The sequence below is a fragment of the Pan paniscus genome, chromosome 2, assembly GCF_029289425.2.
Source record: "Pan paniscus chromosome 2, NHGRI_mPanPan1-v2.0_pri, whole genome shotgun sequence".
NCBI classification, from domain to species: Eukaryota; Metazoa; Chordata; class Mammalia; order Primates; family Hominidae; genus Pan; species Pan paniscus.
Window position 1 is genome coordinate 119,753,264 of NC_085926.1, and position 26,196 is coordinate 119,779,459.

At 35.4% G+C, this 26,196-nt stretch overlaps 1 protein-coding gene across 2 annotated transcripts in view; it reads right to left on the bottom strand.

Moving 5' to 3' along the window:
• The window catches only part of IQCB1 (IQ motif containing B1), a 64,802-nt gene that overhangs the window by 26,631 nt on the left and 11,975 nt on the right, over positions 1-26,196 (bottom strand). The window contains exons 6-9 of one of the 2 annotated variants that reach the window (XM_003825177.5): positions 11,972-12,065; positions 10,398-10,497; positions 2,163-2,341; positions 91-200 (exon numbers count right to left, since the gene is read on the bottom strand). In XM_003825177.5, the coding sequence (XP_003825225.1) occupies positions 91-200; positions 2,163-2,341; positions 10,398-10,497; positions 11,972-12,065 (483 nt within the window). The remainder of the gene's footprint in view (positions 1-90; positions 201-2,162; positions 2,342-10,397; positions 10,498-11,971; positions 12,066-26,196) is intronic. The other variant, XM_003825178.6, reaches the window with a different exon arrangement.

Below are 26,196 nucleotides of genomic sequence, written 5' to 3' on the forward strand. Positions count from 1 at the left end.
GAAAGAAAGTGAGGAACATTTAAGGAAAACTAAGGTTTAATATAGTCAGCAAATATCATGCAATTTTTTTTTTTTTTTGTAACTTAATACCTGCTCTTCTACTTCCTGATAGACCACTGGGCTTAAAAGGCCAACAAGCTGTCTAAGTTCTTGACTGAATTTAGTCCCAGTTTCCTGTTTACTTAGTAGACGTCTGAGTCCTGAAATGGAATAGCAAAAGGTACAACTATTATTATAATAAGAAAATATGATTTTGTTATCTAATCAGTATTAATTTGAAGCTAAAAAGTCTGGCTTAAAAACAAATGAAAACAAGATTAATCACATGATTTTTCTTTTTCCTTTTCTCAGAGAATTCCAGGTTGAAATCTTTAAGATATTCCTCCCTCCTGAGAATTCTTACGTGCTCAATTGTGGTATCTGATAAAAAAAAAATCTGTCTAGACAATCTCTTTAATAAAAAAAAAAAAAGGAGTGGGATGGAATCACTGTGGTAAATCAAAAAGTAGAGATAAATTTTTTTTTATTTGAACAAAAATACTTAAATGGAGACATTTTAAAGATAAATTACTACAGACACATATTCAGTAAATGCTTGCCCTGTGGAAGCACTTATGCAGATTATTATTAGTCATTATTAGTTGAAAAAGATTATTAAATATAAACATATGGTAACATATATAATTTGGGGCAAATCAATAGGTTCCTGGGAAAACATTATAGGTGAAGTGCTACAACACTAGGATAGTACATTTTCATGCCAAAATAATACATAGTAGTAGTGAAAGGTACAAAGTAAGTACTGTTTCCAGGGTACACTGAAATGATGTATTATAATGTGTGTATTCAAAATAAATACATAAGGTAAAATTGCCTTGTAGTGTATAATTGGGGAAACCACTATATGGATCTTTTAATGCCTTATACTCTCTTCAACACCCAAGTTCTCAGCAGTATTAATAATTGTAAAATATCTTCAGGAATCTGAATAAGTTCTGCTATTGAGATATAAGTCAAAGAAAGGGAGAAGGATTCAGGTAAAATTCCTTTATAACGACTCTGTTGGACATTCACATTTCTTTAGGAATTGAATTACAGAATTGAAAAATGTCTATCTGGCACAATATCAACTGAAGAGCTCTATTACTGGTACTTTCCTTCTCTATTCCTACAATACCCTCAGTAATGACTAATTCAAGGTACATTATTACAATGTCTTCAAAATCATCAAGAATGATAAAGACCTTTCTAGTTGTTTAGGTATTAAATGCATCATATTATATTCTAACCTTTAAAAATTCCCATACAGTATAACCCTATATTAATAAGTATATTTAATGAACTAGAATCCCATTTCCTGACCACGCTGAATAAGAAAAATAGATTATAATACATACATGGCTCTGGTCAGCAAAGAAATAAAACAAAGATAACATATAACTTTGCTTGGCAATTAAACAATATATATACTACCTTTGTGATCTTGGGCAAATTACCATGTCTCTGTTTCTATATCTATAAAATAAGGATAAGAATATCTATCCCATAGGATTGTTGTAAAGATTAAACATTTTAATGCATATAAAGTATATAGAATGTGCCTGACACACAGTAAATGCTCAATTAAATGAAAGCTATTATATGAGAATGTATATACACTTACTCCTTTTATCCTCACAATTTCTGACTTTTAATTCACATATGTATTTGATTTTGGAGGTAAGGCAATTTTTTTTGTTTGTTTTTGAGGAAAGGCAGTGTTAAGTAATTACTGATAGTTCAAAATACCATAAGGGCCACTGGCCTCTCAAGCACAGCTCCATTTTCTCCACTAAAGCTGGTCTTGATAAGGTCACTGATATTTTTGGTCATTATTTTACTATACTATATGGTATATTCAACACACAACCTTTTTGTCAGAGAGGGAGTAAATATTTATGGCAACCTGATCAGAAAAGTATCTTCCACATGCTATCTGTAGTGACATGAAGATAGCTTGATTATATAAATACTTTTTTTTTTCTGAATTGGTATCTGTTGTGAGTTTTATCTACATAGTTCAGTTATCGACTCTTTAAAATATAAGAATTTTGTTTTTCATAAACCATCAATAAAAATTTTCTTTTTGAGAATCCCAAGAAAAGAAAGAATGAATGTACTACCTTTGTAGCAGGTACTTTGTCTCAGTAAAATCAAAATTTCCTGATGGGATTCAGCCATCAACAGTAGGAGTTTTGTAGCAGTACTTCTTATAACTGGACTAGGAGTTGAAAAAAGCTTGAAAATAACTTCATCTAAAATTGAATACAGGGCTTTTCTTCCTATTCTGAGTAAATCACCACTAATAGAACAAAATTAAAAAAAAAGTACCATTACTAATTGATGCACAGGTATCACAACAAATCTAAAATATAAGATTCAGTAACTTGATGCCAGACTGTGTCCTGATCCAAGAATATAACCACTTTTTCAAATATATGTTGGTTCCAAGAAGATATCATATTCAGTCACTTAATATTTATTGAATTCCTACTGTGTGCAAGGTGCCATGTGTGCTAGGTACAATAGAGAATACAAAGTAGCCAAAGGCCCTCTCCTTAGAGAAGCCTGCAATCAAATCAAGGATGAAATATAAATGTGCAAAATACTAAACAATAAATAATTTAAAAGCTTCAAGGCAATGATAAAAGTGAAATCAAGACATGTACACAGTTAATTGTTAAATGATGTACAAAGACAAAATGCCATAGGAATTCTATCATGTGCTTAATACAGGAGAAACTTAAAATCTTTCCTTGGTATTTCCTTCATTATACTAACAACCCATCTTGTATTACTGATGTTGTGAAAAATTATCTAAAACTTAGAAATAGTCAAAAGGAAAGGGTTAGTGAGTATCCTTTTATTTACCCCCTTAAGGAGTATGTGATTTTCTAGGCGTATGTACCTCTTTTAATTTTCTACTCACTATTAAAATACTTTACAATCCTGTAAAAATAGAGGTTGGCTGGTAGAAAACAATGCTAAAGATTCTTATCTAAGAGCAATGTAAACAGACTCTTATTCAAAGCAATACAAATGATTTCTGTCCAGTAGAAAAGGTAATTCTAAAAGCTACATTGCTTTATAAGTCATATTTTCCTATTAGCAAATTTAAAAAATCTATCAGCAAATTTACTTCTACATTTCTTCGACAAACCAACTCCATAAATCTATTTTCCTCAAATTCTCCTTTGACCCTGTATAAATATCTTATTTGTTCCCTCATTAATGAGTTGCATAAAATTTTGAGCAGTCAAATTTTATATTTGTATAAGACTCATGTTTGAGCTTTTTGAAAATTGTACTTTAGTAGTTACTAAAATAATTTTGTTAAGAGAAAAGAGATCAGCAACATACCTTAAATGTAAAAATCTCTGAGTTGACTTTATAAAGTTATCCAATCAAAATATGTGAGAATCTTTGTGACATCTACTTCTGTGCCACTGTGTCTCTTACATGCTATTCCCTATGCCTAGGATGCTCACCCTGTCCCATCAGTCAATGTCATCACACTATTCAAAACTCAGATAAAAAAAATGCTCATCTCAGAAAGCCTTCTACAGATATCCCTATCCCAATCTTATCACATCTTTACTCCATATCCCACCAAGAGTTTGTGCTATAATGTAATACAGTAGTTTAAATGCTTTTAGATGCTCTTCAACCTCCTAATCTTAAAGACATCCTCTCTATACCACTACCATCTTATCTCTCTGCTTCTCTTCTAATCCAATCTTCTGTTGCCACTATCTCACATCTCATTTCTCAAACCACTGCATCTAGTTTTCATTTTTTACTATTTCACTATACTATCCTTGATAAGTTCATCAGTATAACTTCCCAAATGTCAAGTCACATATATATCATAAGTGATTCTTTTCCTAGACTTGTTTGTATCTTTTACTTTCTACTTACTCAGCTTCTGTCATACAAAGGTCTGGTATCCCCTCTACCTTCCACCCATACTTTTCTGACCATTCTTTTTCATTTGTCTTTGTGGGCTCCACTTCCCCAGTATAACCCTAAAAGTTTATTCCCCAAGACTCCATTTTCAAGCCATTTATTTTCTCATTGTATTCACCCTTCCTACTAATCTCACTTTGTCATGTTTTTCTCTACCATGTATAAGCTGATTTGTAAATCTGTAACTCTAGTCCCAATCTCTTCCAGAAGTTAGTTTACCTATTCACCTGATGGACATTTGAGTTTTAGCTAGTCCTTGTTTTTCACAAATAAAGCTCAATGAACATTTGTGTATAAGTCTTTATATAGATACTTACTTTTACTGCATGTTGAACTACCTATACTCAACATAACCAACATTGAATTAATCATCTGTCTCACAAAACCAACTTCTTATATATTCCACATACCACAGTCTAATCACCCAATACAGAAAACTTGGTATCATATCTGACTGCACCATTTATTTTATCTACCCCATATCAAAACATTCACCAAGTCATCATAATTTTTGTTTTAAACAGCTTTTTAAAAATATAATTGATATACAACAAACTGCATATATGTAAAGCATATAATTTCATCAGTTTGACATGTTTCACCAACATAAAACAAGAAAATGAATATATCTATCACCCCTAAAAGCTTCCTTGTATTTCATTGTAGTTCCTCCCTTGTTGCCTTCCCTAATTCTATGCCCAGGAAACCACCAATCTGCTTTCTGAGAAAGTTCCCTTGTATTACTACTTTGCTGCAAGGCCTTTTTTTTTTTTTTTTAATTAAAATCAGGGCTAGATAATGGATTTTGTCAAAAGCTTTTTCTGTATCTACTGATATGATGGTATGTTTTTTCCATTTTTAGCTTGTTAACATAAGTTACAATGACTGACTTTAGAATATTAAACCAGCCCTGAATGCCGGGATAAACCAGAATTATTCATGACGTATTAACTTTTTAATATATTGTTGAATTTGACTTATAAAATTTTGTTCAGAACATTTCTATCTATGTTTATGAATATACTGATGAGTAGTTTTCTTTTCTTATAATGTCTTTGTTTGGTTTTGGTATCAGGATAATGCTGACCTTATAGAATGAGTTGTAAGTGTTTCCTCCTTTTCGATTTTCTAGAAAAGTTTGCTTAAGATTATTATTTCTTCCTGAAGTGCTTAATAGAATTCACCAGTGAAAAAGCCATCCAGACCTGGAGTTCTCTTTGTGGGAAGGTTTTTAGCTACAAATTCAATTTTTCTTTATAGCTATCTAGAGTATATTTGGGTTCTCTATTGCTCCTTGAGTAAATTTTGGTAGTTTGCGTCTTTCAATAAATTTGTCCATTTGATCTAAGTTGTTAAATTTATAAGCATAAAGTTGTTTATATTATTCCCTTGTGATATTTTTAGTATTTGTAGACTCTGTTACGATGTTACCTCTCTAATTCCTGAGATTGGTCATTTGTATTATGTCTTTTCCTTTCCATATTAATCTTGCTACAGGTTTCTTCTCAAAAAGCCAGTTTATGGTTTGTTTTCTCAAAAAACTTCAATCTTCCCAAAGATCCAGTTTATGGTTTATTTTCTCTATCATGTTTGCTTAGAATTTTATTGATTTCTGCTCAACCTTTATCATTTTCTTTCTTCTGCTTAGAGTTTAATTCCCCCTTCTTTTCCTAGTTTCTTAAAGGGGAAAGCCGAGGTCAATGATTTGAGATTTTTCTTCTTTTCTAATATATAGGCATTAGTGATATAAATTTCCCCTAAGTATCATTCTGCTTTAATTAAGAATTTCCCCAGAAATTCTCATGTTGTTTTTATTTCCATTCACTTAAAAATAATTTCTAATTTCACTTTTGATTTCTCCTTTGTCTTGTGAGTTATTTAGATGAATGTTATTATTTCCCACATATTTGGGGACTTTTCAGAGATCTTCTTGGCATCAATTTCCAACTTAATTCCATCGAGGCCAGAGAACATACTTTGTATAACTGAAATCCTTTTACGTTGCTTTTTTCTTTTTTTGAGACAGGGTCTTGCTCTGTTGCCTAGGCTGGAGTGTAGTGATGTGATCTCAACTCACTGCAACCTCTGCTTCCTGGGCTCAAGCGATTCTCCCACCTCAGCATCCCAAGTAGCTGGGACTAGAGGCACGTGCCACCATGCCCAGCTAATTTTTTGTACTTTTTGTAGAGATGGGGTTTTGCCATGCTGCCCAGGCTGGTCTGGATCTCCTGGACTTAAGTGATCTGCTCACCTCAGCAAAGTGCTGAGATTACAGGTGTGAGCCACCGTGCCCGGCCCCTTTTATGTTTCTTGAGACTTTATTTATGGCCCGGAATATGCACCCTTCTTTGTAAATGTTCCATCTGCATTTGAAAAGAACATGTATTCTGCTGCTGTTTGGTAGAATATTTGTAAAATGTCAATCAGGTCAGATTGGTCGATATTATTGTTCAAATCTTCTGTGGTCACACTAATTTTTTGTCTACTTATTCTATTAAATATCAAAAGAGGTATATTAACATCTTTTGCTTTAATTGAGGATTTCTCCTTGTAGTTCTTGTCAATTTTTGCTTGTGTATTTTAAAACTCTATTAGGTCAATAAACACATCCTTTTGATGAACTGACTTTTTTATGATTATGAAATAACCTTCTTTAGCACTAGAAATATTCTTTGTTCTGTAACTTACTTTATCTGATACTAATACAGGTACTTCAACTTTCTGTGGTATAAGCACGGTATATCTTGTTCCACCCCATTACTTTTAACCTACTTGTGTCTTTATATCTAAGGTGCATTTCCGGTAGACAGCATATAGTAGGCTTGTACTTTTTAAATCCAATCTGTCAATCTGTCTTTTAACTTTAGTTTTTCCACATTTACATCTAAGATAGATAGGTTTAAATCTACCACTTGGTTTTGTTTCTCCTTTGTTCTTCTTTTTTTTTTACTTCCTTCTTCTGGATTGCGTATTTTTTAATGATTAATTTTTATTGCCTTTGTTGGCTTATCAGCTGTAAATTCTTTGTTTTGCTATTTTCTTCATTGCTTTGAGGTTCAAAGTATACATTTCAATTTCTCACAGTCTTATCACTTATCACAGTGATATTATACCACTTCATGTATAGTATAAGAGCCTTACATCAGTATACTTCCATTTATCTCCTCCCAGCCTTAATGCCCTTTTGGAATACATTCTACTTATACATATGTTCCTCAAATACAGCATTATTTTTGTGTAGGCAAACATATTATAGATATATTAAAATAATATAAGAAAAACTATCTTATATGTTTATGTAATCACCATTTCTGATACTCTATTTCTTTGTGTAGATGAATTTCCCTTCTGATGGAAGGACTTCCTTGAATATTTTTTGTAGTGTTGGTCTGCTGGTGATTTCTGAAGAAGTATTTCATCTTTGCTTTTGAATATATTTCTGCTGAGCATGTAATTCTAATTTGACAGTTTTCTTTTTCAGTATTCAACTGTCTTTTTACTTGTGTTGTTTCTGATAAGAAAGTTGCTGTCATCCTTATCTCTATTTCTCTATATAATGTTTTTTCATCTCTGGTTGCTTTTAAGATTTTTCTCTTTATCACTGGTTTGAGCATTTTGATTACGATGTGCCTCAATGTGGAATTTTCTTCATATTTATTGCCCTCAGGGTTTGATGACCTTTTTGAATCTGCATGTTTATAGTTTTCATCAAATTTGGAAAATGTTAAGTCATTACTTCTTCACACATTTTTTTGTGACCCTACTGCCTGCTTTACGTACTCTGATTACACTTATGTAAGGTTGCTCAAGTTGTCCTACAGTTCACTGATATGCTTTTCTTTCCTCTTGTTTCTTCTTTGTTTCATTTTGGATAGTTTCTACTGATACGCCTTAAAGTTCACTAATCTGCAATGTTAATCTGCTGTTAATCCCATCCAGTGTATTTTTCATCTCAGATATTGTAGATTTCATGTCTAGAAATTCACTTTGAGTCTTATATGTCTGTATTCAACTTTTTAAATATATGGAGTATGGTTATAATAACTAGTGTCCTTGTCTGTTAATTCCAACATATGTATCAGTCTTGATTAATTCTTCTCATTTTAGATCCTGTTTTCTTGTTTATTTGCATGCCCAGTACTTCAGTACCAGTAAAATCAAATCACCCGTTGAATCGTAGTATGTTTTGTAGCATAGTCATGACTGTAGAATCTATCATGTATCAGTACTGCAAGATACATGCAGTACTGCAAGTACAGTTATCAGTAACTGCAAGAAATAGTCATTTTACAGTAATAAAGAAATAGAAAAAAAGAGTCATCAAAGCAAATATTCTATGATGGCACAAGTGGGATTTTTCTCATCCTTTTTAAAGCCAAATCGAAGGATAGCCATTTCTAGTGAACTTCCTACCTTTGTATAACCTACAATAAAATTAATTTTAAAATACAGCCAGGTTCAATAACCACATGCAGTTAAGTTACTTGGAAACAGTTTGACCCTTTTGAGTCTTGCTTTTATGATCTGGAATAGTGCTCATTCTAATGCTAATTATTCCTCACTACTGGAGTAAAACCTTCCTGAACACTCTACCCAATGATGCACTGTTTATGAGGCTTTCCAGTTTGGCTGTTGGAAACAGGCACTATTTCTGGCCCTGTGTGAGCTCCTTGCACTGTTCCTTTTAATCCTTTTGGATTATTGTTTTCCCTGGCATTGGGTATTCCTTACAATGTGCAGATCAGTACTCTACTTAATACTTGAAGGATACCCTCTGCAGATCTCTGGGGTTCTCTACTTGTATAGCTCTCTTCTCTAGTATTCTGACTTGTGAACTCTAGTTATCTTGTTCTCTCCAGACTCTGAGCTCTATCGCTTCAACTCAAGCTGGCTGGGATGCCTCTCCCTATACTTCAACCTGGAAACTCTCTCAATACTGTAAGTTAGAGCAATTGTAAGATTCACCTTGTTTATTCCTTTTTCTCTGGGCTTACTTTCTTTCACTGACTGATATCCAGTTTCTCAAAAAATTATGTTTCATGTTTTTGTCCTTTTTTTCAGGTGGGAGGATAAATGCATCCCTACTATTCCATCTTGATCAGAAGTGGAAGTAAAGTCCTGATGATTTTAATTCGTTATTTTAAAAACTCCATATCCCAGGTACCAATGCCCAAGGACAAGTTATCATTACTTCACTTGGATTAGTATGGCCTTTTGTGTCTAGAGTTTTCTTCCCCTTAATCTACCTTCACACAGTCACCAGAGTAACAAAATTGAAATGTAATCTGACCACTTTCGTCTACTTTAAAAATCTTCAATGGTCCCCGTTGCCTATAGGATTAGACTCCGTTTCCTCAACACAGCATATAAATTCTTCATGACTTTGAGTCTCAGCCGAGCTTGCTAGTCACCTCCCTATATGGAACTTTATATCCCAACAATAATGAATTTTTACCTACTTTTCAACCTCAGCATGTTGTTTCTTATCTCTGTGCTTTTGTTTATGTTGCCTGGAATTACTGCTTTCTCTTTCTCCTCTTCCTCCCTGGCCAATATACCATCCTTGAAGTTTCATCTCAGATATTACCTTCTCCAGGAAGCACCTCCCCTCGGTTTGGGTTAGAAGGTCCTTTAACATTTATGGTCACTTTTAATATTGTAATTTAATGTATACAATGATGTTTGTGTTTTCCATTCTATTGTAAGCTCTTTGAAGACAAGGTTTATATCTTAATCAACTCTATAATTGCAATGACAGACACAGCAGCTGCATAATAAATTCATACTAAACTGAAAGAATGGATTATTTCAATTGTGTATACTCTGCCCTTCCATGTTACCCTGAATAATTGCCAATTGCTTCTTTTATACCCTTCTTGAGCATCTGTAAAAATACCAATCTTGAAGTTTATTAAATAACTGTGATTAAACATTTTTTGTTGTGATTTCAGATTATCACACTAATTCTCTTCTTTAAGCCTGAGATTTGAGCTAAAATCTTAAGCTCTGGTATAAGGTATCAATTTAATAATAAATTTCCAGTCTTTTGTAGTATTTTATATTAATTTTTCTGAAAGACAATGGTGATGGAACTTCAGCATTATATACAAGTATATAGTGCATATACTTGTATATACATTATATACAAGTATATAGTGCATATACTTGTATATACATTATATACAAGTATATAGTGCATATACTTGTATATACATTATATACAAGTATATAGTGCATATACTTGTATATACATTATATACAAGTATATAGTGCATATACTTGTATATACATTATATACAAGTCATATGCAGTCAATTTTAGCAAAATTGGAATAAAATTGGTAATGCTTCTGATAAAAAAAAAGCAGTAACATTTTGTAAAAACCAAGTCACCTGTTGATCTGTAGTATATTCTGTAGCATCATCATGACTGCAGATCCTATTTGGACATTGTCAGCTTGCAGTAAATGTAAGAAATGATCACTTTGTAGTACTAAAGGAAAAGAAAAAAAAAGAAAGATTAAAGTAAAGATTTTATGATAACGAAGGAAGATTTTGTTCTTTTCAAACCAAATCAAAGCATGACCATCTCTGCTAAACTTTCTGACTTTGTAGACTCTACAATAAAGAAGACTTTAAGATGTAAAATTCATGGCAATTTTAAATAGCCATAAATAAGTCATTTCATTTTTATGAATATAGTCAGAAAATAGGCATAAATACTAAGCTAAGAATCTATTGTTATCTCTCTTTAAATTGAAAATATCATATCCTAAATCTGAATCTTTTTCTTCTATCAATGAATTTCAGTGAATAAAAACAAATTTCCTGCAAAGACAGAATATAAGGAAACGGAAATGGCACAGACGACTATAATTGGTTGCTCACATCGTTAAAAAATTTAATTTTGTGACATATTGTTTTATATAATAATGAATACGCTAACTACAAAAATTTCCTTTTATTGATTTGTAATCTTTAAGCTCTGAGCAGCCAGTTATAACGATTTAGCACTGGATACTTATACAAGTTGCTTAACCTCTTAGAAACTATTTCTTCATCTGTAAAACTAGAAGTAATAGCTCTCACATGAGCTAATGTAAAATATCCTAGAACAGGGAACATTTCTAATAAATGTCAGTTTCCATTCCATTCCATGCTCAATAACTGAGCATAACTACCAAAGGTATTAGTTATACTAACTGAACGTAGTTGCCTTTGGAAAATGGGAAATGGAGTGGGCATGAGGGTCAGGGATTGTGTGTGTTTTACTGATCCTTATAGAACTATTTGACTCTTTAAATTATGTGCATGCAATGATTCTGAGGAGAAAAGCTAAAAGTAAAATTTCAGTTCAAGTATTACTTAAAAAATATTCTTAAGAGTGTTACATCTATATTAGATGAAATTTTTCTAGGGAGAGCACCATGAATGTAACTAAGAATTATTTTTTCAGTCTTAAGAAAACATAAAACTCATACATGTTTATATCTCTCAATGTAAACAGAAATATCCTATAACTTCCAAGTTTACTAAAAGGTCATTAAATAAAAGCTTTCTCTTACTTGGATAGTTAGACTATATGAGTTAAATCATATCCACCCTGAACATAGGGATTTCTCTCATGATAGGTCTAAAACACTGACTGTAATCTTTTAAACTTAAAAGTTATTTTTAGGAATAAACTGCTCAAATTATCATTTGTCTTTATCTTAGATTTGCTAAACAGAAAAAGCTAAAGTTTTATTTCAACAGTATTCTCCTTAATTTAATATTCACATTGTTGATGTTGGCTATGTAAAACTGGAATATCCATTTTAAAAAATTGTGAGCTTATTTCAACATGGTTTCATTTCAGTGTGGTTATCTGCACAGTTCATGTGGCATTTGTTTTTGGAAAAAACGATCAAACTGTTAGCAGTTGACTCTACAATAGCTATTAGTTACATTAAAATCTTTTCTCTTACCATTCTGAATAAGTTCAACATGGCCTCCCAAAAGCCAGAAGAGAGAATCAGTCACAATTTGGAAAAAGTGTAGTAATTCATCTTTTTCTTCAGCCTTAACATAAAAGATAAGCCCAGTTTACTTTTCTATAGTTTTTTTCCTTTTTTTTTTTTTTTTTAAGGAGACTTCTCTCTGGGGAGTTAGAGGATACAGTTTCTGGATCTAACTTAGCTATTTATGAGGGACATGATTTTGTTGCCTTTAGTTTCTTAATTTGTAAAACTTGTGGTTACAGGATAGTAATATCTACTAGAAATGGTTGTTATCCAGATAAAATAAAACAATATAAGTAGTGTAAGGGCTACAAGTTGATACACTAGGATGTCTTAATACTTGCTATGCATCAGAATCACCTGTTGAGCTTTTTAAATACATCTATGCACAAGCTTTAGTTCAAATATACTGAATTTGAATCTCCAAAGGCAGTCTGGATATCTGTACTTGCACAAAGTTAGGTGGTTGATTTGGTTTTACAACTTGGGTGAAAATAACTGCAATATGCAAATGTAGATGTCAGCATGAGAAGCATTATTAATAGTGTATTTCAGTTCCAGTTTCTACTCATAAGTTTAGGAGGGCAAAGATCATGTCATTTAGCTCCCCATACAAACTCAGTTTCTAGGACAGTTCTGACACATAGTAAATGTTCAATCAACATTTAGTCAACAAATAAATGACAGTTTTTTCTGGCTCTTCCTTTCTGGAAAGTAGGGTGAGAAATTATTATAAATTAGAGTGCCACAAGGAGAAATAAGAAGTATAGATTCCATTAACAATTTTGTCATTTATTGGCCATGTAACTTTAGTGGAACGTTGGATAAAGGTCACTAATCTTATCCATGTCCTGAATGTTTGTACTATAGCACAAAAGTAATGATGAGACCCGCAAAAATATTATGATTGCCATGATTATTCTTTATAATAATGAAAGTATTTTCTTCCTAATATTCTAGCACAGAGCTACATAGGTATTTAGTAAACTGACAAGTGCTGACTTGAATATAACAATGGAAAAAAAAAAAACCCCATAAGAAACGTCACATTAGAGCAAGAATCCTTTTATCCTTTTAGTTCAGGAAACTACCTTTGCCAGAGTTTTACCTAAAGATACATCAGAAAGGGCATGGTAATTCTCATTGTTGTCAATCCCAAAAGATAGTGTTGTACTCTTAGACTTCCTACTTTCCTTAAAATGCACATTAGATAATGTCACCCACAAATTCATGGTTCCTGAGGCAGGTTAACAAAATTTACCTTTAAATCGAAATTCTCACATATACTCACACAAAACCACTTTGTATTTTAGGTCAGAACGTGTATGTCCCACCATATGATCTACTAACTATGTACTATCTAATTAAAACAAAAATCTGATTGAAAAGCTCCTAGGTAAATAGACTAATAAATTAATTCAAGTTTTTGCCACATCTTTTTTATGCCCCTGTTTTAATTTTGCCCTGTGGTTAAGTGGCCTTACTTTTTCTGTAGCCAATTAATTCTTGGATAACATTAAAGAATCTTTATCTCAATAAAAATACAATAATAAAGGACAGAAAAATATTATGAAAAGTATTAAGGATTCTATAAATGAAAATAATTAACTGAATAAGTATATTTATAATGAAAGTAATATACAAATACATAACGTATTAATACATAATTTTAATAATATATAAGGAAAAAGAATTATTAATGCTCTTAAATAGGAATATTAAATAAAGGTGCTTTGAAGAAAAGATAAAGCTTACATAATGGTCTGAGCTATTAATGGGACAGAAATTATTTTACAAATGAGGAAAATGAGATACAGTGAAATCCAGTGATTTGCTATAGAACCTAGAGTTAGTTTGTGGCACAGCCAGCAAAAGAAATCAAATCCAACACAATTCCTATAGTTTATGTGGCTTCAACTAACCTGAATTAAACTAAATCTAGCAAATATTTATTTAGTGCTAACATCCCACAAAATGCCAGTGGAGATATCAGAAATGGAATTTGTAACTTATTACATGGAACACATATGCTCTACCACTGAGTTAAATTCTCTGCCAGGGGGATCTGGCAAGATGGTTGAAGAGGAACAGCTCTGGTCTGAAGCTCTCAGCAATAGCAATGCAGAAGGCAGTGATTCTGCATTTCCAACTGAGGTACCCAGTTCATCTCATTGGGACTGGTTAGACAACGGGCACAGCCCACAGATGGCAAGCAGAAGCAGAGTGGGGCATTGTCTCACCTGGGAAGTGCAAGGGGCTGGGGACCTCCCTCCCCTAGCCAAGGGAAGGGAGGGACTGTGCTATCTGGCCCAGATACTACGTTTTTCCCATGGTTTTTGCAACCCACAGACCAGGAGATTCCCGGTGTGCCTAAACCACCAGGGCCCTGGGTTTCAAGCACAAAACTGGTCAGCTGTTTGGGCAGACACTGAGCTAGCTGCAGGAGTTTCTTTTTGTACCTCAGTGGTGGCTAAAACCCCAGCAAGACAGACTGTTCACTCCCCTGGAAAGGGGTCTGAAACCAAGGAGCCAAGAGGTCTTGTTCAGCGGGTCCCACTCCCATGGAGACCAGCAAGCTAAGAACCACTGGCTTGAAATTCTCGCTCCCAGCACAACAGTCTGAAGTCGACCAACCTGGGACAACTGAGCTTGGTGGTGGGAAGGGCATCCACCATTACTGAGGCTTGAGTAGGCAGTTTTCCCCTCACAGTGTTAAGGAAGCCACTGGGAAGTTTGGACTGGGTGGAACTCACTGCAGCACAGCAAGGCAGCTGTGGCCAGACTGCCTCTCTAGATTCCTCCTCACTGGGCAAGTCATCTCTGAAACAAAGGCAGCAGCCCCAGTAAGAGGCTTATACATAAAACTCCCATCTCCCTGGGACAGCGCACCTGGGGACAGGGGAGACTGTGGGTGCAGTTTCAGCAGACTTAAATGTTCCTGCCTGCCAGCGCTGAAGAGAGCGGCGCATCTCCCAGCACAGTTGATATACTGAATTTGAATTTGTTAGTGCTAGAGCTCTGCTAAGGAACAGAATGCCTCCTCAAGTGGGTCCCTGACCCCGTGCCTCCAGACTGGGAGACACCTCCATACAGGAGAGCTCTGGCAGGCATCAGGCGGGTGCCACTCTGAGACGAAGCTTCCAGAGGAAGGAGGTGTGAGTAATATCTGCTGTTCTGCAGCCTCTGCTGCTGATACCCAGGCAAACAGGGTCTGGAGTGGACCTCCAGCAAACTCCAGCAGACCTGCAGAAGAGGGACCTGTTAGAAGGAAAACTAACAAACAGAAAGCAATAACATCAACATCAACAAAAAGGACACCCACACAAAATCCCCATCCAAAGGTCATCAGCATCGAAGATCAAAGGTAGATGAATCCATGAAGATGAGGAAAAACCAGCACAAAAAGGCTGAACATTCCAAAAACCAGAACGCCTCTTCTCCACCAAATGATCGCGATTCCTCCCCAGCAAGGGCAAAAACTGGACTGAGAATGAGTTTGATGAATTAACAGGAGTAGGCTTCGGAAGGTGGGTAATAACAAACTCCTCTGAGCTGAAGGAGCATGTTCTAACCCAGTGTAAGGAAGCTAAGAACATTGAAAAAAGGTTAGACAAATTGCTAACTAGAATAACCAGTTTAGGAGAACATAAATGACCTGATGGAGCTGAAAAACACAGCACGAGAACTTCATGAAGCATACACAAGTATCAATAGCCAAATTGATCTAGCAGAAGGAAGGATATAAGAGAATGAAGATCAACTTAATGAAATAAAGTGTGAAGACAAGATTAGAGAAAGAAGAATGAAAAGAAATGAACAAAGCCTCCAAGGAATATGGAACTATGTGAAAAGACAAACGTATGATTGCTTGGTGTACCTGAAGGTGATGGGGAGAATGGAACCAAGTTGGAAAACACTTCAGGATATTATCCAGGAGAACATCCCCAACCTAGCAAGACAAGCCAACATTCAAATTCAAGAAATACAGAGAATACCACTAAGATACTCCTCGAGAATAGCAACCCCAACACACTTAATTGTCAGATTCTCCAAGGTTGAAATGAAGGAAAAAAATCTTAGGGGCAGCCAGAGAGAAAGGTCAGGTTACCTACAAAGGGAAGCCCATCAGACTAACAGCGGATCTCTCTGCAGAAACCCTACAAGCCAAAAGAGAGTGGGGGCCAATAATCTACACTCTTAAAGAAAATAATTTTCAACCTAGAATTTCATATCTAGCCAAACTAAGCTTATGAAGCTTATGAAGGAGAAATAAAATCCTTTATAGACAAGCAAATGCTGAGAGATTTTGTCACCACCAGGGCTGCCTTACAAGAGTCCTGAAGGAAGCACTAAATATGGAAATTAAAAACTGGTACCAACCACTGCAAAAGCATACCAAAATACAAAATCCAATGACACTATGAAGAAACTGCATCAACTAATGTGCAAAATAACCAGCCAGCATCATGACAGGATCAAATTCACACACAACAATATTAACCTTAAATGTAAATGGGCCACATGCCCCAATTAAAAGACACAGACTGGCAAATTGTATAAACTGTCTAAACCCATCTGTGTGCTGTATTCAGGAGACCCATCTCACATGCAAATACACACATAGGCTCAAAATAAAGGGATGCAGGAATATTTACCAAGCAAATGGAAAGCAAAAAAAAGCAGGAGTTGCAATCCTAGTCTCTGATAAGACAGACTTTAAACCAACAAAGATCAAAAAAGACAAAGAAGGGCATTATGTAATGGTAAAGGGATCAATGCAACAAAAAGAGCTAACTATCCTAAATATATATTCACCCAATACAGGAGCACCCAGATTCATAAAGCAAATTCTTAGAGACCGACGAAGAGACTTATACTCCCACACAATAATAGTGAGAGACTTTAACACCCCACTGTCAATATTAGACAGATCAATGAGACAGAAAATTAACAAGGATATTCAGGACTCGAACTCAGCTCTGGACCAAGCGGACCTAATAGACATCTACAGAACTCTCCACCCCAAATAAATAGAATATACATTCTTCTCAGCACCACATCGCACTTATTCTAAAATCGACCACATAATTGGAAGTAAAACACTCCTCAGCAAATGCAAAAGAACAGAAATCATAACAAACAGTCTCAGTCCACGGTGCAATCAAATTAGAACTCAGGATTAAGAAACTCACTCAAAACCACACAACTACATGGAAACGGCACAAGCTGCTCCTGAATGAGTACTGGGTAAATAACCAAAGGCAGAAATAAATAAGTTATTTGAAACCAATGAGAACAAAGAAACAATGTGCCAGAATCTCTGGGACTCAGCTAGAACAGTGTGTAGAGGGAAATTTACAGCACTAAATGCCCACAGGAGAAAGTGGGAAAGATCTAAAATCGACACCCTAACATCACAATTAAGAGAACTAGAGAAGCAAGAGCAAACAAATTCAAAAGCTAGCAGAAGACAAGAAATAACTAAGATTAGAGCAGAACTGAAGGAGATAGAGACACGAAAAACCCTTCAAAAAATCAATGAATCCAGGAGCTGGTTTTCTGAAAAGATTAACAAAATAGACCGCTAGCCAGACTAATAAAAAAGAAAGGCGAGAAGAATCAGATAGACACAATAAAAAATGATAAAGGGGGATATCACCACTGATCCCACAGAAATAAAAACATCAGAGAATACTATAAACACCTCTACACAAATAAACTAGAAAATCTAGAAGAAATGGACAAATTCCTGGACACATACACCCTCCCAAGACTAAACCAGGAAGAAGCTGAATCCCTGAATAGACCAATAACAAGTTCTGAAATTGAGGCAGTAATTAATGGCCTACCAACCAAAAAAAGCCCAGGACCAGACGGATTCACAGCTGAATTCTACCAGAGGTACAAAGAGGAGCTGGTACCATTCCTTCTGAAACTATTCCAAACAATACAAAAAGAGGGACTCCTCCCTAACTCATTTTCTGAGAGCAGGATCATCCTGATACCAAAACCTGTCACAGATACCACAAAAAAAGAAAATTTCAGGCCAGTATCTCTCATGAACATCAATGCGAAAATCCTCAATAAAATACTGGCAAACCGAATCCAGCAGCACATCAAAAAACTTATCAACTACGATTAAGTCGGCTTCATCACTCGATGCAAGGATGGTTTAACACATGCAAATCAATAAAAGTAATCCATCACATAAACAGAACCAATGACAAAAATCACATGATTATTTCAATAGATGCAGAAAAGGCCGCCAATAAAATTCAACACCACATTCATGCTAAAAACTCTCAATGAACTAGGTATCGATGGAACATATCTCAAAACAATAATAACTATTTATGAGAAACCCACAGCCAACATCACACTGAATGGGCAAAAGCTGGAGGCATTCCCTTGGAAAACCAGCACAAGACAAAGATGCCCACTCTCTCCACCCCTATTCAACATAGTTTTGGATGTTCTGGCCAGGGCAATCAGGCAGGAGAAAGAAAGTGTATTCGAATAGGAAGAGAGAAAGTCAAATTGTCTCTGATTGCAGATGATATGACTGTATATTTAGAAAACCCCATCGTCTCAGCCCAAAACCTCCTTAAGCTGATAAGCAACTTCAGCAAAGTCTCAAGATACAAAACCAATCTGCAAAAATCACAAGCATTCCTATACACCAATGATAGACAAACACAGAGACAAATCGTAAGTGAATTTCCATTCACAATTGCTACAAACAGAATAAAATACCTAGGAATACAACTTACAAGGGACATGAAGGACCTCTTCAAGGATAACTACAAAACACTGCTCAAGGAAATAACAGAGGACACAAACAAATGGGAAAAAATTCCATGCTTATGGATAGAAAGAATCAATATCATGAAGATGGCCATACTGCCCAAAGTAATTTATAGATTCAATGCTATTTCCATCAAACTACCATTGACTTTCTTCACAGATTTAGAAAAAACTACTTTACATTTCATGTGGAACCAAAAAAAAAAAAAAAAAAAAAAGAGCCCGTATAGCCAACACAATCCTAAGCAAAAAGAACAAAGCTGGAGGCATCATGCTACCTGACTTCAAACTATACAAGGCTACAATAACCAAAACAGCATGGTACTGGTATCAAAACACATATATAGACCAATGGAACAGAACAGAGGCCTCAGAAATAACACCACACATCTACAACCATCTGATCTTTGACAAACCTGACAAAAACAAGAAATAGGGAAAGGATTCCCTATTTAATAAATGGTGCTGGGAAAACTGGCTAGCCATATGCAGAAAACTGAAACTGGACCCCTTCCTTACATCTTATACGAAAATTAACTCAAGATGGATTAAAGACTTACACATAAGACCTAAAACCATACAAACCCTAGAAGAAAACCTAGGCAATACCATTCAGGACATAGGCATGGGCAAAGATTTCATGGCTAAAACACAAAAAGCAATTGCAGCAAAAGCCAAAATAGACAAATGGAATCTAATTAAACTAAAGAGCTTCTGCATGGCAAAAGAAACTATCATCAGAGTGAACAGGCAACCTACAGAATAGGAAAAAATTTTTGCAATCTACCCATCTGATGAAGGTCAAATATCAAGAATCTAAAAGGAACTTAAACAAATTTACAAGAAAAAAAACCATCAAAAAGTGGGTGAAGGATATGAATAGACACTTCTCAAAAGAAGGCATCTATGGGGCCAACAAACATATGAAAAAAAGCTCATCATTACTGGTCACTAGAGAAATGCAAATCAAAACCACAATGAGATACCCTCTCACGCCAGTTAGAGTGGCGATCATTAAAAAGTCAGGAAACAACAGATGCTGGAGAGGATGTGGAGAAATAGGAACGCTTTTATACTGTTGGTGGGAATGTAAGTTCAACCACTGTGGAAGACAGTGTGGCGACTGCTCAAGGATCTAGAATCAGAAATACCATTTGACCCAGCTATTCCATTACTGGATATATACCCAAAGGATTATAAATCATTCTACTATAAAGACACATGCACACGTATGTTTACTGCAGCACTATTTACAACAGCAAAGTCTTGGAACCAACCTAAATGCCCATCAATGATAGATTGGACAAAGAAATGTGGCACATATACACCATGGAATACTATGCAGCCATAAAAAAGAATGAGTTCATGTCCTTTGCAGGGACATGGATGAAGGTGGAAACCATCATTCTCAGCAAACTAACACAGGAACAGAAAACCAAACACTGTATGTTCTCACTCATAAGCGGGAGTTGAACAATGAGAACACATGGACACAGGGAGGGGAACATCACACACTGTGGCCTGTCAGCGGGTGGGGAGCAAGGGGAGGGATAGCATTAGGACAAATACCTAATGCATGCAGGGCTTAAAACCTAGATGACGAGTTGATGAGTGCAGCAAACCACCATGGCACATGTATACCCATGTAACAAACCTGGACATCCAGCACATATATCCCAGAACTGAAAGTATAATAAAAAAAAAAGAAAAGAAAAGAAAAAGAAGTTGTCTGCCAACAGTATTTCTTATACTCAAACCAGCAGGTTGTCTGTACTATTATACCTCTCATTCAATTTCATTCTTCTAATTAAAAAAAAATTCTTCAACTAAAAATACATCTATTTTAGGTTTTCTATTAAAAATGGCTAAGACCTTTTCTACTCTATTAGCCTGGGAATTCCTTAAATGTAAGACTGTGTCTATTCTTTATATACTCAAAGCACCATAAATAGAACTTAATATAACCTGGTGGTCATTATGGACTGTTTGTGTCCCTGAAAACTCATATGTTGAAACCCTAACCTCTAATGTGATGGTGGAGACTTTGGAGGTGTAGACTGGGTCATGATGGTGGTGTCCTCATGATGGGATTAGTGCCCTTATAAGACAGAAGGAAAGAAAGAAGGAAAAGACATGAAAGAGACAAGAGAGCTCCCTCTCCCTCTCCACACAAACACAAACAGGAGGTCATGTGAGCACACAAGAGAGTGGCTGTCTGCAAGCCAGGAAGTGGGCCCCATGAGGAAGTGGATCTGTTGGCTTCTTGATCTTGGACTTCTTAGTCTCCAGAACTATAAGAAATAAATGTCTTTAAGTCACCAAGTCTATGGTATTTTGTTACAGCAGCCTGAACAGAGTAAGTCAAGTGACTGAGTTATTAATATCTGTCCATAATTGACAAAAGTTGTGAATCTGCTCAAGCTCTGATATAGTAGTAGGCCCAAACGTACATATAGCCAAGAACTCTTCTAAGGTAAAGGAGTTTCAGCCTTGTAGACTTATCACTTCTTATAAATTCTAAGATGAACCTCTGCTGTCAAAAGGTAAAAATAGTTTGCATATTAATATAATGTATTCATTAATGCCCAGTTCCACTCTTCTCATTACTTATTTTTGGATTCCCACTTGCGGGTACCTAGTGAGGAAATATCATTTTTAAAAAAATCAAATGACATCTTGGAGCAAAATAATCCTGCTACATTCCCCATATGGAGCTAAGAAACTGTCTTCAAACAGGGAAGCCAAAAGAAGAGAGAAGTATGTAAGTAAACCGGACTTAGGGCAGGGCCCAGCAGCTAGAAGTCAAGGTAGTACTAAAGACATGTGAGCTTGTAGTTATTAGACAACTTGAAGATAGAGCCCAAAGGAGAGAGTAAACACTTTTAGGAAAAACAAACAAGAAAACAAGCAAGAGAATGATTGATAATTGATAAGTATTACCAAAAAAACCTGAACAGATTTTAAAAGAGAGATTATAATATCTATATGTCAAATGCATGCAGGTGCAGGCAATAAAGGTCAGAAGATGACCACGAATAAGAACCAGAAAGGCACCTAGAATCAGTGTGTAAATGAAGAAAAAGTTAAATTTAGAAGGCAGTCAGAAGCTAGGCATTCAGACAAAGCTTAAGAGGACCTAAATCTGAAGCTAAGTAAATAAACTGGGAATATGTTGTGAGGGTGGAAGCAAACAGCAACTTTTAAAAGCGCCTTTCAATAAGGAAAATCAACTTAAAGTTAGAGAACTGTGTTTAAAATTACTTAAAGCAGTGGTCTCTAACCTTTTTTGCACCAGGGACCGGTTTCATGGAAGATAATTTCTCCATGAACTAGGGGGTCAAGGGGAAGGATGTTTTGGGGATGATTCAAGCCCATTACATTTATTGTGTGCTTTATTTATATTATTATTACATTGTAATACATAATGAAATAATTATACAACTCACCATAATGTAGAATCAGTAGAAGCCCTGAGCTTGTTTTCCTGCAACTAGAGAGTCTCATCTGAGAGTGATGGGAGATAGTGACAAATCATCAGGCATTAGATTCTCATAATGAGCCTGCAACCTAGATCCCTCACCTGCACAGTTCACAATAGGATTTATGCTCTTATGAGAATCTAATGTTACCGCTGATCTGACAGGAGGCAGAGCTCAGGCGGTAATGTGAGCAATGGGGAGTGGCTGTAAATACAGATGAAGCTTTGCTCACTCACTTGCCCGCCACTTACTTCCTGCTGTGTGGCTGGGTTTCTGACAGGCCATGGATGAGTACTAGTCTGTGGCCTGGGGGCTGGGGACCCCTGACATAAAGAATAATGCAATAAGTACCTAAAAGTATCTAGTTATTCATATTTTTAATATCTTATACCCAATTATGTACTTATTAAACATAGTAATTAATAATTATGCTTTTTCAACTTTATTAGTCTTGTTTTAAGAGAATGAACATACCTGAAACAAATATCATGCTGAATTTTGAATGATTTTTACTCATGAGTAATCTAACTCTATAGTGTTGCCATCCAATAGAAATATAATGTGAGCCATCTAGATAATGTTAAGTTTTCTAGTAGCAATGTTTTTAAAGAGTAAAAAGAAATAGGTAAAACAAATAACAATATATTTTATATTAGCATTTTTAGCATGGAATATATATAAAAAATTTTTGGTATTTCTTTGAAATCTGGTGAATATTTATACTTGGAGCAGATCTCTACTTGGAGGCTAAATTTTCATTAGAAATTCTTGGTATGTATTTAGATTTTATAAAACTTACAGTTGTAAAAGTAGATTCACATACTCAAGTTGTTCCAAACACACTTAAGTTTCCTAACAGAATTGATCATCAATTTTTAAATTTAAAATAATTAAAATTAAATAAAATTTTCAGTTCCTCAGTTACAAAGGTACATTTCAATTGCTCAACTGATACACAGGGTTAATGGCTACCATATTATACCATGCAGAACAGACCATGAGGCCATGTACTAGACATCACTACTTAAATTATTTAAATGGCAGGTAGAGCACCTAGCAAATTCATCTCTTCGAGATGACAAATATTTATTAAAAAATTAAAAATGGCCTCAACTTCTTTGCCTTCAGTTTTCTTCATCCATCTAGCATATTGAGCCATAATTCCTCAATTTGCCCAAATACATTGCATCTATGTCAGACATCTCTAAGGCTCTGAACACAGCCTTCAGATATTATCTCTACACCACATCCCTAGGAAAGCTCATCCTCTAGTACGCTCCTCTTCAAAGTTTTAATTAGCATTCATAAGAGGACTTTCCAACCTATAGCCATAGTCCTGATCTCTCAATCCAACTTCAATTCCATCCTAGACATTTCCACTTGAAAATGCAACTAACTTCAAAGGGATTGCATCCTTTTTCCCAGTTTTTACCTCTGGCTTATCACTTCTCTTAAACATCTGTAGGGCCTTGAAACCTTAGACTCAACTTAGACTCATCATTAATATATTATATATTATCTGTATAAAAGCAGTGTCTGATAGTACACCTTTTATATTCTTACAATTTTTTTCTTAATATTTCATTTGACCCTCTATTTTTCCAAAGTCATAGTGAGTCAAGACACTTATCACCTTAGTTCTTCTAGCTTACTGCAATAATTTAAAATGGTCTCTTCTTCCGCTCTCTCCAGCATACTCTTATGTCTCCTAAAAAAAAAAGCCTCTTCACTATTGTAGAATCAAGTTCAAACTTTTTCTGTTTTTTCCTTTTTTTTCTTTTTTTCTTTTTTTTTAAAGAGATAGGATCTTGCTCTGTTGCCAAAGCTGGTGTGCGGTGACGTGATCATAGCTCACTGCAGCCGTGAGCTCCTGGGCTCAAGCAATCCTCCTGCCTTAGCCTCCTGAGTAGCTAGGAAGACAGGCATGTGCAACCACACTTGGCTAGGTCTTGCTATGTTGCCCAGGTTGGTCTTGAACTCCTGGGGTCAAGTGATCCTGCCATCTCAGCCTCCCAAAGTGCTGGGATTATACAGGCGTGAGCCACTGCATCTGCCTTCAATCTTTCTGAATGAGAATACTCTATCTAACTCTGGTAGGAATCTGCACTGGGACTCAAAGATGTCATACTTATTCCTCTTTCCTGGTCTTGTCCATTTCCGCTGCCTGTAATGCCCTCATATTTCCAAATCTCATCCATGCTTTAGAGATAGATAGACCAGGTACCATTGGCTCCACAAAGCTTTTTGGAATCACTCTTGTTCACATTGGTTGTTCCCTACTCTTCCCCTTTATAGAACTTACTTTCCTGTTAGTTGTGAGCCAGAAAATATTTTAGGCATTATAGTCTCTAGAAACTACTGAACTCTGTGGCTATAGTGAAAGTAGTCATGGATAATATAAACAAATAGGTGCAGCTGTGTTCCAATACAACTTAATTTTTAAAAATAAGCTGGATTTAGCCCACAGGCCATAGTTTGTTGACCTAAGCTTTTGCTGACCAAATGTATAAACTCAGGAAAAAATATAAAAAGCAATTGTTTGAAGGTTTTAGATAGCAAGCAAAGGCACACAGACATGATCCTGAAATAAAATGTACTGACTGAAATCTAAATTTATCTTGTGTGATTGTCAAAGATATTCTGGGTGTTTCTGTAAGGGTATTTTTAGATGAGTTTAACATTTAAATTTTTAGTCTGAGTAAAGCAGATTGCTTTCCTTAATGTGGGTGGGCCTCATACAATCAGTTGAAGGCTTGAGTAGAACAAAAGATTGACCCTCTCCCACATAAAGGGAAATTCCTCTTGCCTGACTGCCTTTGAGTTGGGACATCAGTTTTTCCTGACTTCAGACTCAAACTGAAACACTGCTTCTTCATGGATCTCGAGTCTGCTGGCATTTGGACTGGCACTATGCTATCAGTTCTCCTGATTCTAAGGCCTTTAAACTCAGACTATACCATCAGCTCTCCTGGGTCTCTAGCTTACCAACTGCAAATCTCAGGACTTGTTAGCCTCCATAATTGCCAATTCCTTATAATCAAGCACTTTCTCTTTCTTTCTCTCTCTCCATATATCTTCTATTGGTTCTGTTTTTCTGGAGAAACCTGACTAATATGCCTGGCTTTTCCCAGTGTGTGTTTATCAACATAGGGAAAAGAGTTCAAATAAGAAGTTGCAGTATAACTTGGCTGAGGAGTCAGAATTTGGAGCTTGGGGCTGCCAGAACAGTTAAAGAAGTGATCCACAAAGTAGAGAGCTTCAAAATCTATATACAAACTTCCATTGAATTCTTGACTCTTAAACTGTACATAGCCCAGAAGAATCTACAGCTGAAAGGCTGAAAGAAATTACCAGCAATTTCATCTTTTGCCTAGTGCTGGGTATACAGAGTTTGGAGTTTAGGTTCTTCCAAGTCAGATGGTCTGGGTTAACATGGTGGGCTTTCCATTTAAACCACAGAAGGATCTCACCTTAGGTATAAGGACTGTGAACCAGGACTAAGGGCAATACTCTAATAGCAAAACTGAAGTAAACCTCTCCAAAGAAAGGCTAAAACCAAGCCTCCACAGGAACAATTGATCTGCCAGAATTTAACTGCTCTCAAGTCTTCAGAGGAAGATATGAATTTCTACAATGTGTCATTCACAGTTACCATTATAAAACAAAAGATTAACAGAGATGTGAAGAAGCAGAAAAATTTGACCCAGTATTAAGAGAAAAAACAGATAATAAAAAGACTCTCAAATGATCCAGGTATTGGATTTAAAAACAACAACTTAAAAATAACTATAATAAATATGGTAAACAATCAATAAGAGAAGCAAATAAAAATCATAGAACAATACAATATATGAAATGAAAAATTCACTAGGTAGGATTATTAGCACATTAGACACTGTAGAAGATAGG